This window comes from Pomacea canaliculata, linkage group LG11 (assembly GCF_003073045.1).
Source record: "Pomacea canaliculata isolate SZHN2017 linkage group LG11, ASM307304v1, whole genome shotgun sequence".
Lineage (NCBI taxonomy): Eukaryota > Metazoa > Mollusca > Gastropoda > Architaenioglossa > Ampullariidae > Pomacea > Pomacea canaliculata.
The window spans coordinates 15960302-15974389 of NC_037600.1; the positions used below are offsets into that span (position 1 = coordinate 15960302).

At 41.2% G+C, this 14088-nt stretch overlaps 2 protein-coding genes across 3 annotated transcripts in view; both read left to right on the plus strand.

The window, feature by feature from the left end:
* LOC112575490 overlaps positions 1–14088 on the plus strand; it is a 71121-nt gene that overhangs the window by 14049 nt on the left and 42984 nt on the right. The gene's annotated exons all lie outside the window — the stretch shown is intronic.
* On the plus strand, positions 5841–10877 carry LOC112575492 (high affinity copper uptake protein 1-like). 2 transcript variants are annotated; one of them, XM_025257401.1, is made up of 3 exons: positions 5841–6032; positions 9432–9534; positions 10254–10877. In XM_025257401.1, exons 1-3 carry the CDS (start codon positions 5918–5920, stop codon positions 10564–10566), a joined length of 531 nt encoding a protein of 176 aa, XP_025113186.1. In that variant the 5' UTR covers positions 5841–5917; the 3' UTR covers positions 10567–10877. The 2 variants fall into 2 exon arrangements, 1 of the variants encoding a protein (XP_025113186.1); XR_003101654.1 differs by lacking the exon at positions 5841–6032 and adding an exon at positions 6746–6867.

Below are 14088 nucleotides of genomic sequence, written 5' to 3' on the forward strand. Positions count from 1 at the left end.
GAGAGATCAAAACTTCGCCAATTTGTGTCCATAAGTGAATGTTTACCAAGGCTGTCAAAGTAGTGAAAGTAATGCACACAGTGATTGGCAATATTCAGAAGACGAGAAAATAGTGAAAAGAAAACTTGATCTGAGGGTTAAGCATGAGAGGGGTTTTTTTGTTTGTTTGTTTTAGGATGGTTTTTTTGTTTGCCCATTAGCCGTTGTTATTGATTGGCGTGGGTTATATGATAGTTAAACAGTGACTCTGTTATCTATTTCTACGTTGCCTAAACTTCATTTCATACTTTCCTCAGCATCGGACCACCCGGACAACACCGACAAACGAAGAAGCGTATGAGCTGTCTCGTGCACGTCGTATTCTTACCATCTCTCCCTCTCGAATTAGTCTTATTGTATTACTCGCTGCCTGCTTGTCTGTCCGTGTGTTGAGGGACAACTTAGCACTTATGTGTGTCCTCTGTGTATCCAGCTTATAGTTGAACGGCTAAATACAAAATAATTTTTAAACAGACAGGGGCGCTTTCAAGGAAAAAGAAAACAAACCAACAAAATATACAGCTAAGTTGATGAAATCATAAATACAGCTGGACGTCAAATTGACATATTTAACAGGCTTTGAAGATCCTTCTGTGATAAAGAGTAGATACCCAACATATTTACATTTATAGTATCGATAAAAAATCTACTACTCGTATCATATCCCATATTCAAACGCAAACAAACTAATGAACGAGAGACTAGAGCGAGGAAAAGAAGAAAAAGAAAATAAACAAATAAAGTTGTAGTTTCCGATCATCTGGGGGTAGGGGTGTCATGGATCTAGTCAGTGCTAGGACTGGCGCGTGTGTAGATGAAAAGCGTGCGAATGATGGACGTTCTCTAAATAGAACGTGACAAATGACGTATAGTGACGTCAAAAAGAATAGTGAGGTAAGGAGAGAGACGTGAGAAGGAATATGGAAGCAGAAGGACGTTAGAGGGCATTTTTTAGAAGAAGGACGCTGAGAATAGAGAGAAGAAGAGGACTTTAGAGAGTAGATAGAAGAGGAAGAACGTTAGCGAGTGAAGAAGAAGAAAGTTAGAGAGCGGAAAGGAGACCGTGAACGCATTTGCCAAGACAATGCGATTTGCTAATCAGAGATCGAAATGTACTAATGTGAAGGAGAAACGACTGCCCAAGACAGTGAGTTTATAGTGTGTGAGGTGTTCGTTGTACTTTGTAGAAGTGGAGATTGAAGGAAAAACTGTGGTGTTAGAAACCGTTTTGTTTTTATAGTTAGGATCTATTTTTTTTTGGTTGGTAATTTTGATCAGTAAACAGACAGACTCGTACAGGCGAGTCATTCTTCAATTGGAACGAAAGAACGCGCAATTGTCCGACCCGCTGGTGAAGTTGGAGAGAGCAAAAAAAAAACAAGAGGCACCGGTGGTGTCGTGACAAGGGGTCAGACAGATTTTGGATATCGATTCATTACAAGCCTGATTAACATCATATCCAGGAAGTGGAAATGAAAAATATATATATATCGTTTATTACGAGGATTTAATAGTGTTATTTCTGCTTAGGTTTCTCCGTAGCCGTGTGTTTTCCCTGTTTTCTTGTTTTGCTGGTGTGGGACAGCATCTCAGTGGCAGGACGATGTGTTGCAGGCTCATGATCATTCGTTTTCCACGCGGACACCGCGCCTGAGACATTGCTGTTCTCCACTGCGGTCATCTCGTCGGAAGAACGTAAGCAGTCTTTGCCCTCAATGACAAAGAGAAGTGTGCAAGGAGTAATATAATATAACACAGCGGTTATTCTATTTCATTCAGTAATGTCATATGATTCAGATGGATCAAGACTATCAAATTTATTTTTCTCCTTGTGCGTCTTCCTCTCCACCACCCCTACACTCCAGGCAGATCCACGTGTGAACAACGCACCATCATTATTTTTCACATGTATACCTGTACCTCGCCTTTCACTCGCCATTACCCTCATACATCATCATACAGGTGACATCTCTTACCTGCACACCCTAATAACGTCTGGTTTGTGGTGTGGCCGTCTTGACGTTGTCGGCGAGGCTTTGTGGAGGGTTGGTTGGACTGCGAAGCTGTTCATTTGTTAAATTAATCTCTTAAGGGTATTATTGTCTTCTTGTGGGTGGAGTCGGGGCTATGGGTGTGACCGATGATGATACAGCTGTCGTTCTTTAATTTGTAGGTAGTTTTGTATGTTGATTGTAATGCGTGCATGCACCTGTTTCTGTGATTCAGTGAATACTTCACACATGTGTGACTTTGAGCCCATTCTTACCCTGCTACTGACTTACCTGTTACGGATATCATGGAAATTATAAGACATGGCAGTAGACAGGCCGTCTAAAGTATAAACATATATATATAGTTTACCTGCTTAAAAAGATGGTTTAAAATGCGAGGTCCGCATAAGCAGGTATTTTCAATAATTAAATGGGAAAATGGAAATTAACGATATTTTGAACGAAAAAAAAAACAACTTTCAGCCACTATCTTTTAGCCTAAAAAAAAATAAAAGAAAAGTTGAGATATTTCATGAATGCATAAATATGTGTCGAGTTATTTTATTATTTAGCTATCCTAAAGAACAAAACAAATGTTATTAAACAGTTAAATGTATCTAAACTTGCAGACCGTATACGGCGCTATTCGTACCAGAGTAGAAATGTCAAGATTTAGTATTAAATGTTATTATTCGCGATTAAAAACTAACTGTAGTACATTACTGTACTACTAATAATGTTCGAATTGTAACACCGGTTACTACTGTGGGTTGCCCACATGTTGCATCTGCTACATGATATTGATTTTATTTCCGGGAGAGGCAGTTGGTCTGTCAGTAAACTACGTATCGCTGTCGTATTGATAAATGAGGGACTGTATGTAAACAGACATGATTCTAATGATTTTCTTAATATTTTCGTTTATCTGGTTTAAGAATACAGTTTACTAGCTCAGGCCATGAAATCACCCCAACATGATTGATGATTATTGGCATGTGCAAACCCTACTGCTACTTTTGTTAAAATACCCACAATGATGTGAATTCACGAAATACACCACAATATCAAAAAAAAAAATCCACATAATAATTAAGTGTTTCACAGACAAATATCAAGACACATTTAAGATCATATTCCTCTTTTAAAGATAAAAGTCTGTCGCTTGCAGTCAATTTCTGTAGAAAGTCCTCTTTGATGTCTCCGTAACTTTCATTCTTTATGTTTATGAGATTTGTAAATCGCACTGATTCCATGAAAGTAGTTGAAGGGCTTGGCATTCATTGTAAAGAGTTGAACTGCTTGGATCAACTTAAGAAGGGCAACAATGGAAGAGAAAGACTGGGTGGTCAGCAAAGTGCGAGGAATGGAAGTTGGAGAGTATGAGTCGCTGAGGGGATGGGACGGAGTCTAGAGGGCGATGAAGGAAGAGAAAATATAGGAGACAGCTGATGCTGATATCAGTATGATGATAGTGGAGAGGTGTCGGAGATTAAAACAAAAGAAACAAAAGTGGGGCTCCGTGGAAAGGGTGGCTCTTAAAGATACTCTCAGAGACTCGAGAAGGGAATCGTGGTGCCAGACAGGTTGACGACTAGAGGAGGAGACAGTGGAAATGTGTTGTCTAGGGCCAATGTTCAGTTCTTCAGTCTTGTCAGGGTTCAGCTTGAGTTTGTTTTCCATCATGCATGTCAGATGGTTGATGGCGGAGAGATGGTTATCAATGTCTGTCGGTGGAGAGCTGATATATAAGTGTAGATATACATGTAGATGCATGTCGTGGGCAGAGGGATGCTAGAGGAGGTCATGGTGTTCGACGAACAATGACAAGGGCTGTAGAGAGTGTAGAAGACAGAAGAGAACCCTGGGAAATGCCATAGAGAACTGGGGAAGGCTAGTATGAACGGAAACCAACGGTCTGAAGTCTGTCATGGAGGGAACCCTAGAACTAGGAAAGCTCTGTGTCTTGGAAACAGAGTCGATTGACCACAATGCTAAGGTCAAGCTCATCAAATGTAGAAGACAAGTCAAGGACCGTTGCAAGTGGCAGCTCGGTGACCAGGCTCTTGAATTGTTGCTGTTGTGTATGGGAAAACCTCCATCATTCATAGACCATAAGCGGACTGTGTTCTAAACAGACGCCAGTTTCTTGACTCCAAACTATTTGCTAGACCTCCTTGTCAGATTTTGTCCAACTGTTAAACAAACATGAATTACAATAAATATAAATAAATATTACAAATTACAGATATGTTAGCAATAATAAATAATAATATTGACTAGGTAAGGAAAAGACGAATACTAATTTTAAAAACAAGACATTAAGAAGTAATTTACGCAGCTACCAGTTTAGGAAATTGTAAATATGTTGCCTAGTCGATGATATTATTTACATCCAAAGGCTGTAAATGCTGATGACTTGTTTGCATATCGATCATTGCATACTGCTGTGACAAAATGGCAAAACAGGATCGAATAAAGAACCTTCGTGATGCCAGTTAACAAATCGAGAGCTATGCAATAATAATAACAAAGCAAACAATAACAATATGAGAACAATAATAGGGAAACACGAGTGACAGCTAGGATATATTTCCCAAACAGATGTCAGCTAAATGCTCATATAGATCGTGTCAGCTCTCGGAAGAAAAAAAAAGAAGTGTCCACGTGCAATCGCGCGTAACCGTCAACACGATCCAGTGACTGAAGCGTGTCGTGTGTCTCCGAGAGACAAAGCTCGGCTGGAGCACGGAGATGTCGGACTTGACATCGAGATACGAGAAGGCTCAGGTTATGACAGTATATAGGACAGAAACATCGCCAGTAGCTCGCCAGATGTTGGCAGCAGACCAAAACATCGACGTGTCCTGTTATAATTTGAGGGTGTAACGCTTCATGTCAGCGAGTCAACAGACTTCAAGTAATTAAACTTTTGAAAGTCGTCAAGATATATATATATGCCACCTGCACAATAATTAACGATGGTGTGTCTAGATATTTGAAGAGTGGAAGAATGGGCGACTAATTTGTCTGGCACGCAACAGCTTCATGACCTAAGAGAGTCCGCCTAACCAATTTTGCAATTAAGAAAATGAATATTCCAAAGGTTTTCTAGAATAAACTATACAGGTGTGTGTGTGTGCACAGGCTTGTGTTCATCCACTCATCTTCTCAAGTCTTCAGCTGTATCCCTGCCACAACTGTTATCAAACAGCTGTCTTAATTGTAAAAGTCTCTCCTTACTGCTGGCCCTCGGCTCAAATGACACCTGAGATTGCCTGGCCAGACCACAATGGCGCCTTGACGTCAGCTGGTTCTAACAAAGATGCTGAGTACTACTTACTATCTTGGCCTCTAATGAGAACTCTGACATGCGCACAAGGCTCTTCTGTTCAGCCTCGTCCTCGACCTATATAGATGGAGATCAGAGACGGATCGCTGACCGCCTGCTCCAATGTGGCTCAAGGGTGAAGGTCATTTGCGGAGAGGCTAATTGTGCATCGTTGGCGAAACGACATGATACGACAGACGGAGCAGAGTGACTTGCACGTGCATGTAGTTGACAGACTCAGTTAAAACACAGACTTGTATAGGTGGACTGCTGTGTCTGCCGAGACCAACGCTTAGCCTCTTGCGAAGGTTCTCCGCTGTTAGTCTCGGTGAACCTTAACAAAGAATGTGACTAAACCGGAAACTTTGTAGTCCCATGCCTCGTTTCAGCAGTTAACTGGGAAAAAAAATCGTCTACCAGCGGTCCAGTAATACAAGTTTGTGGTTAGAGGACAATGCACTATCGTGACTGAAATCGTGAGGTTGATTTAAATCTGGCGTTTTTACAGTTTATTGCAGAGCAAAATTGCCCGCCTTGCCTCAAACGATCGCTTTGTGCCATGTTGTTTCGTAGCATCCCATTACGAAAGATAACTCTAACCGACGAGTTTTCCCGCCGGTCGCGAGTGAACCCTCTAAATCTAAGCTCTCTGGTGCAAGTTTGTCCTAATTCAGGTTGGTAGAAAATAACCTTGTATTTCGTTGAAATAACCTTGTATTTCGTTTGCCAAGGCTTTGGCCTAAAGAATGTTATAGTTTTTGTGGAGGTTGGATTTAGTATTTAGTAAGATGTTTTACGATTTCATTAGGACTGCTCCCATCTTAGCGTTTTGAGGCAATGGCCGACGTTGATTGAATAAGGGGATACTAGCTAGAGAAATATGGTGGTTAAGAACCTAGGAATCTAAGAATCTTGTGACGGGAGGATGTAGTTTTGTGTGCTTTGAGTTTGAAATACGTAGGTTGTGGATTTAGGTACAGAGAAGGTACCACGTGTTCCCCACGTGTAGCAAGATCCGTGTAACAGATATGCCATGTGAGATTCTTATGTTAAACTTGTATATGTTTGGAAAATGCTCATGCGGAATATAATGTATGTGAGGGATTTGCTGTAGTAAGACTTTGTGTAATGGGACTTTCTTGTTCTGATTTCAGGGCAACATTTCACTTTCTACTTCTTCCTCAGTCTTTTCCTCCCCAATTTTCTTTATCAGTTTTCTTCGTAACTTCGTCAGTATTCCTTATAAAGAGCTCCACTGGCGAATTTGTGTTGGGTCATGTGTAAAAGAAAGGAAGTGAACTCTCCAAACTAACTCTCCAAATCCGTGCCCGCTACATTCACTACGTCAAAAACCAGGATGGACCCTCTTCTTCCACCGGTTAAATAAATCAGCTGCGCGCGTGTGCTTTTGGGGAGAGGGGTGATGGAGGTTAAGGGATAGGGAGTCACCCAGTCACAAATCCGAGCGACCATCAAATGCTGCATGGGCACTGAACACCAAAGCCGAAGGTATAGAATACCATCAGCCGCTAACTGCTAATATATTTATAAACATTTTATTTGTAAGATAAAGGAAAAAAGTCATCCCCTATAACCTTTTCAGGTCGTTGAGTTATTAGTTGACCGCTGCATGGTGCGACCACACACCAGATCCCTGATAAACTATTATATAATCTGTGTATCTAACGCCAACTTAGCCCCATGATACAAAACTCCCCCATTCCCCAGTTGCATAAACTCTGCAATAAGTGAGCATGGTTTGTATGAGGCACAAATCAAATCAAATCAAATCAAAATCAAAACAGACTTTATTGTCTGCCCAGGAGGACAGAAATTTGTCTTTGCTCACATACCCATACAGACATTTAACAAACAGTTAGGAGTAAAAGTGAGGAGTAAAATAGTGTTGATTGCGCCAGTCCATCAAGGCAGTGTATGTTTATCCTAACAACAAACCTTGGGTGACCAAGAGCCTAAAAGCACTGCTGAACAAAAAGAAACATTTGTTCATCACGGGCAGAAGCCCACGACAGAAGATTAGTACATAGAGAGGACCATGATGCTATCCGTTGGGTGGGCAGAGGCTCTACGAGCATACTAGTTAGTCCGCTTTCAGTAGTTTGCCGGTGGACCAACGAGTGTCGACGAGATTGAAACAGAGGTCGAGTTAGCTCTCGCCATAAACCGATGTGTCAGAATGCGGCTCGTGGTTACATCTTGAGCTCTCTGGAGGGACCTGCCAGACGTCGAGTTATGATGCTTCCGCATGACGCAAGAGATACGCCGAGAAAGATCTTGGTGTCCTAGTGGAGGCGTACGGCGAACGGAAAGACGTACGGCGAACGGAAAGAAAAACAGTGCCACAGCAACGTGAGGAGGTGGTCGACGAATACGCCGCGAAGCTCCAGAATTTAAGCAGGCGAGGTAGAAGGCGGCGCAGAGCGTCGAAGTGGCGGCGATTGACACCATCTCGGAGGACTGCAGCCGGACCGGTCAGGGAAAGTGACTGCCCCCGTCGTCCGTAACAGGATGACAGGGAAATAAAGTGTAGCTGGCCTGACTGGAAAGTGTCCGACGGCGGAGGTTGTCATTTATGGCAGTTGAGTGATGGCGTTGCTCGACACCGGCAGTGAGGTAACGACGGTCACTGACGAGTGGGCACGAGGGCACATACAGGACTTACAGCTAAAACAAACTCAGGAGTGGCGGTGGTGGACATGTTTACGGCCAGCGTCTGAGGACGTTCCTATCCTGGTGGTCAAGGACCTGGTCGATGTGGTCACAAAGTGAGCGCAGGAGGCGGCGTGTCGCTTCTACTAGGGAAGAACGTCCTTGATCGGATAATGGACTCTACCGCAGATGTGGCGCAGGCAGTACAGGCAGCCGTGCATGAAGCTCATATTGAGAAGACATTGTCAAACAAAAGGACTGGCTAGGGCCGCTGGCAACACGCCCGTTCCAGGATGCCAATGGGTCTGACGTCCCACACCAGCCACTTTCCAGAGGTTAATGCAGACCACCATGCCGAACTGTTTAATTTCAGTCCTTCTTGTATACTCCAAGATAAAGGACATTCAACTGCGGGAGGCGCCATACCTTCAGGATGACGACAGTGAAGAGGAAACGCCAGGGTGGTATGCTACTCTTCCAAACCATCACCACAGAACTCTTGTGACAATGCCTGTGGTGCCAGAAGTAACAGTGTCTGTGGTGTCAGATGACAGTACCAGAAATGAGTCCCTATCGTGTCCGAACCGCGCAGATCGCAGCGACTTACCGCGAGACAGGCAACAAACTCGCACAAAGTGTAGGATGAAACAGTTCGTGCGACGCTATGCCATGGCAATATGAATACCATGGATATATTTTTTAGTTGCGGTGATCGGTGACACCGTAGATGACACGTACGCATTGATCAGTTGTTTATTTGCTAATTGTTCATTTTCTTCAACTTTACCGCGGCTGCGTCCAGAAAATGTCATTGACAAGAATGACACACGAGGTGATGGCTGACAATAGATGTCAGCACTCACTCTTCTTCAGTCTCTGTTTGATTCCTCCTGAGTCCTTGTGCCTTTATTTAGGATGGTGATGGCTGCTGGCACGAAGGACCTCTGGTAGGCAGCTTTCCTTATGCGTGGTACCTTATAGCGCCTGCCTGAGGGCAGCAGCTGGAAGCTAGTTGTGGAGAGGGTGTTTCAGGTCCGAAATGATGTTATGTGCCATCCTTCTGACTGCATGAAGGTACAAGTCAGAAAGTGGCAGCTGTGCTTGACCAATAATTTTATTTGCCTGGTGGATTCTGGCCAGCCTTGCCTTGTCTTTGACTAGTAGATGACCATACCAGGCAGCGATGTTGAATGAGAGGATGCTCTCAACAAGAGACCTGTACACAGTCTCCAGCACCCCAGAGCTGACGTCGAAGCTGCGACGTCAAAGCAAAAAGAAATATTTAAAAGATGATATATTTCTTTATTTTTTTAATCTCTAAGAATAATTAAGTAGTTTCAGAAAACCACTTGGCAAAGATAGATCTGAAACCTTACATTAACTTCAGTACCATTTGTTGGCAGATCTGGCTGGGGCATGTATAGTCATTTTCATAGCTGCACTGGTACATGAAGGCCTCAGGCTGCTGGTCAACTGGCTCCAGATGTTTTCTGCTACACGTCCACCGTGAGTAAACAGTGCATGAAGCCACATCATTTGGTAATACATGCAAACATGAGTAATACATACTTTACTGCTGTACCGCGTGGCAACCATCATGTTAAAAGATCATATATGGGTAGGTGCTGATGAGAAATTAACACAAACTTTTTCAAGATAGCTGATGATGGGGTCAGAGCTACAGTTTGCTTCCTCTAACTGTCTTGACATTTTTTTTTTTTTTTGGTCATATGCACATTTCCACACCACCTTGCATTGCTCTGAGCAGCCATCATACATATTTACATGAACACCTACATAAATATATGCACACAAGGATGACTGACATTCTAAAGACTTAATATCTTTATGCAGCACGCTTTCAAACTTTATGTACATATTGGCTCTCAGCGAAGAACCTTTAAATGATCATCGGAAGAAAGTAACAACGAATTATCTACAGTTGATCAGACACTTTACCAAATTTATTTACATAATAGTTAAGGTCTTTTTGAAAGAGGTAAAATATTTTATGTGTATAGAGATTCAAATCTGGTTTATCAGAATTCAGTAGTTTCAAAATCTCACTACCATTTGTCCAACAAAATGCTGATTAAGAGACAATTAAGGGTGACAGCATACAGGGCATATTTAACTTTAGGGAAAAATTCTGTATGCCATAAAGCTGGCGAGAAAACAAGTTGGAACTGTACATCTGTATTCACACTTTTGAAAACTATGTCCAGACGCAAGATGGTCCGACTGGGGATCCTGGGATTGACTCAGACGGGAGCATATGTGGTGTACCTGTCCCTTAGCTACTGCTTGATGCTGGTCTTCATGACAATGAACATCTGGTTCTGTCTGGCACTGCTGCTTGGGGCTGGCACTGGTTATCTGCTGTTCTTCTTTCACCCAGTGGCCAACCGGCTGTTAAACTCCCTCAGGCGTCATCAAGACAAGTATGAGGACATGAAATCGGAGGTGACGACGATATATGGGTCAAATGAGAAACAAGCTGATAACATTGCCCTAGGTAATGTGGGCAGTTGTCACTGAAGCAGTATACATTTGTAATTTTAACATCTGTTCCTGGAAGTGACGTGAGCAAAGAAGCACCAGGTAACAACAGAAACAGTTTGATATTTTAATTGCATTTATCTTTTGCTTTTTTCTCATGTCTAGTTCACGGTATTTGTCTTTTCCTCTTGTTTTGTTGGCTGCATTGAATGTTAATCAGGTCGCTGGTAACAGCACCGGTCAACAAGTTTTTAGAATAATAATGATTGCTTATAGAGCACTGTTCCCGAATGGCTTCCAGTGCTTTACAAAATAAATAAGTAAATAATAAAAACTATTGATAATAAAAACAGTGTAATAAGATTTTGTTGTATTATCTAAACAACCAAACACAAACTATCAGTCAAAAGCATAGGAGTACAAGTGTGTTTGGGTCCGGGTAGTTGGCTCTCATTGTATTTGCAGCCAGCAAAACAATGCTCGATTCCAGGCGATGGGCTTCTGCTGGTGACAATGCAGCCATCGCGTCGTTTGCGTAGAGGCACCCGGCCCATATTTCTCGTGCTGGCATTATGTTTACTGGGCTAAGCTGTAGGTCCCAGCCTGCAAGAGTTCATCGGCCCCCGAACGGGCCCGTTTCGGGCTGAGAAATGGGGCCGTTAAGGGAAGTTACACTCCCAGCCCGCCGTATTATGGGAGCCTAAAGTGCATCGGCCCCTTGCGGGTTTGGGAGAAATAACTCCCTCAGCCCTCCAAAGCCCCACCCTAAAAACACCTCGCAGCCCTTCCATAATCCCTCAGCCCTCCAAAGCCCCACCCTAAAAACACCTCGCAGCCCTTCCATAAAAAAGTCATTACAATCTTCAAAAACAACTTATCATATACATATACAAGCAAAAAATATACATGGTTTTAACATTTATTTACAACAAAGAATTTGAGTCTTCAAAGTCTTCAGGCTAGTTGTTGCGAAAAAAGCTTTAATTAGATTTCACAACAGCCACTTTCCCCCCTAAATTCTCTACACACAGATTCCTCTTCCAGCCTATCAAATTTTCTCACCTGAAACATGGGATTGCTGCTGAGTCATTCCTTGTTCACCTACATTTCGTAACTTGATCCATATGTGGAGCAAGCTTCGAAACATTTCTCTGTGCTCCTCAACAGCATGACCCCATCTGCAATCAAAATATTTAGTCCTTTAATGATAAGCAAAAACAAGGACATTTCATTTATTCACTTCTTACCGATGTGCCATTCAGTTGAAGTAAAACGTATTTCTGTTTCTTACTATTTATGAGCTGTTAAAGCAGCTAGGAGGCAACAGGAAGTTGATGGCCAACACCACTTATGTAAATAGATTCATGTAGGCTTGCTTCTAGTTTTGATTACTGTTTGTGGATTAGAAAGGAAAAACTAATAAGAGGTAGAATCACTAGAACCATATCACATCAAAGCAGTTGCACTTGTAAACAGGTGTAAACATGCAGAGATTACCCAGGACAGGTAATAGGCAGGGTTAACTTCTTCATAAACAAATCATGAATGATAAAGCCATGCTTACATTGATAAATTAAACACATGCATGGTTATTTTCTTTGATTTCTTACTTCACTGACCATCAGATGGCTTTGTCCTTGGACTTGTTCCTCCATTCTTGCCTGTTACTTCCAAACTATTTGTAAGCAGTGGCAGATATAATATCCCCAGGCTGCTGCTGTGCACAAAGGGAAATTGTGATGGTTAAAAGTCAAATACAAATGTTTCATTGTAACTACAGTCTACTTCAGGGTCATATGCAACCCAAACAGGAAAACATATTGACTTGCAAAAACAAAACAAAAACAATCAAGTATGCTCTCAGTATCCCAACCTTTGCCCTACATAACTAGCACCACAATTTCTACCTGCCTGCCCCACTATTTCTTCAAAGAAGCATTTTGACTAAAAGAGCCTGCTCTGTAGTAACAATTATCTCGTTATGAGTAGCAACATCTTTCATTTATTGATGAAATGTCAGTAGTTTTCAGTGTATGGTTAGATATGCTATCGCTCTCTCTCTTACATATCTTTATGTAAAGTTTTCAATCTACTTGAACAGGAACATTAAAAATGGAAAAATTAAAATTTTGACAAGCTATCAAGTGACAGGACACTTAAATGAAAGTGGAGCATTTATCTTGTGAGACTGACTTATAGCTAAACCCAGTCAGAATCACTGCAAGAATCTCTCTCCTTGCAAAATAAAGTACTTAAGCTCACATAATAAAAAAGTAGCAATTTAAGAAGCCACTTCAAAAACACTTACTGGTACAGGCAATAATCCTGTTTCATATGCAGAGTGATGAAATATTTTAGTTCTTCTTTTATAATTCCACTCATTCCAGATTGGGAATAACCAGTCTCGTCATATACCATGTCAGCTGATTTTCTTAAAACCCTTCCAGGATCTTGAATATCCTACACAAATAAAGTAAAGCATCCTACACATGTTAATTTATGGCATTGTCACAACTCTTCATGAAAAACCTCTATTATAATTACTGTTATCTTATCACGTGTGTGCACATTTATGCAGAAACAATCTGCAGCCTGCGTTGTCTCTTTTTCTAATATATATCTACATTGCCCAAAAGATTACTTGAAGTTATCACTAAAAGTTTCAATAGATGAAATTTTAAGCTAAATGAGCTAATTGATTTGGTTGTGTTTACATTGTGTTTAACTAAACTGTAACTGTGGTCAGTCTTCATGTTTGCAATAATGTACAACAGCTTTACAACAATGTTATTTTATATATTATAAATTGCAGAATGCAAACACAATAGAACACACTTTAAGCATTCATTGTAAAGTATGCAAATATAATAAAACTGGACTACTTTATATGAAAGAAAAAAAGTATATATAACACATTTTACCAAACAGGAAACACTAATGTATTTCACTCTGTCAGGAATACTGTTTGCTGTTCTCAATGATTAAGAAATGTGTAGCCTTATTTTACAACATGGAACGGTTTAATACGCACACTATACATTCAGCTGGCTCATCTTCAGCCACGCTGTGAGTCATCGTTGACTGTTTTTGTAGTCGGCATTATTACAATGCCTTTGACTAAGCACGATCCCCGATCTTCAGCATTTCCTAGAAAGTGAAATAACCAAGTCTGCATTAAAAAAAAAAAAAAACCACAAACAAACAAAAAAACGATTACAATAATCTTTCAATACACGATCGAGTGTTTCAAATTTCAATAGAAGGTAAATTGTTAAGAACTATTATAGGTCAATTAATTATAAGGATTGTTTGAAACACTAATATTTTGCTTCGAGAATTTATACATAAAATACCTTGTGTTAGCCATGCGGCATCTTTACTTACAGCGAGCACATGGCACAAAGCGGAAGTAGCACGCGACAAATCAACGATTCGGGCTGAACTATACAAATTAAATTAAACTAATACCAGAAATCCTGATACTGTACAGACAGTTTCAACTGGTACGAATAATTCATGTTATAATATTTTAACAGAATTTTAGGGTACACTTTACACTTA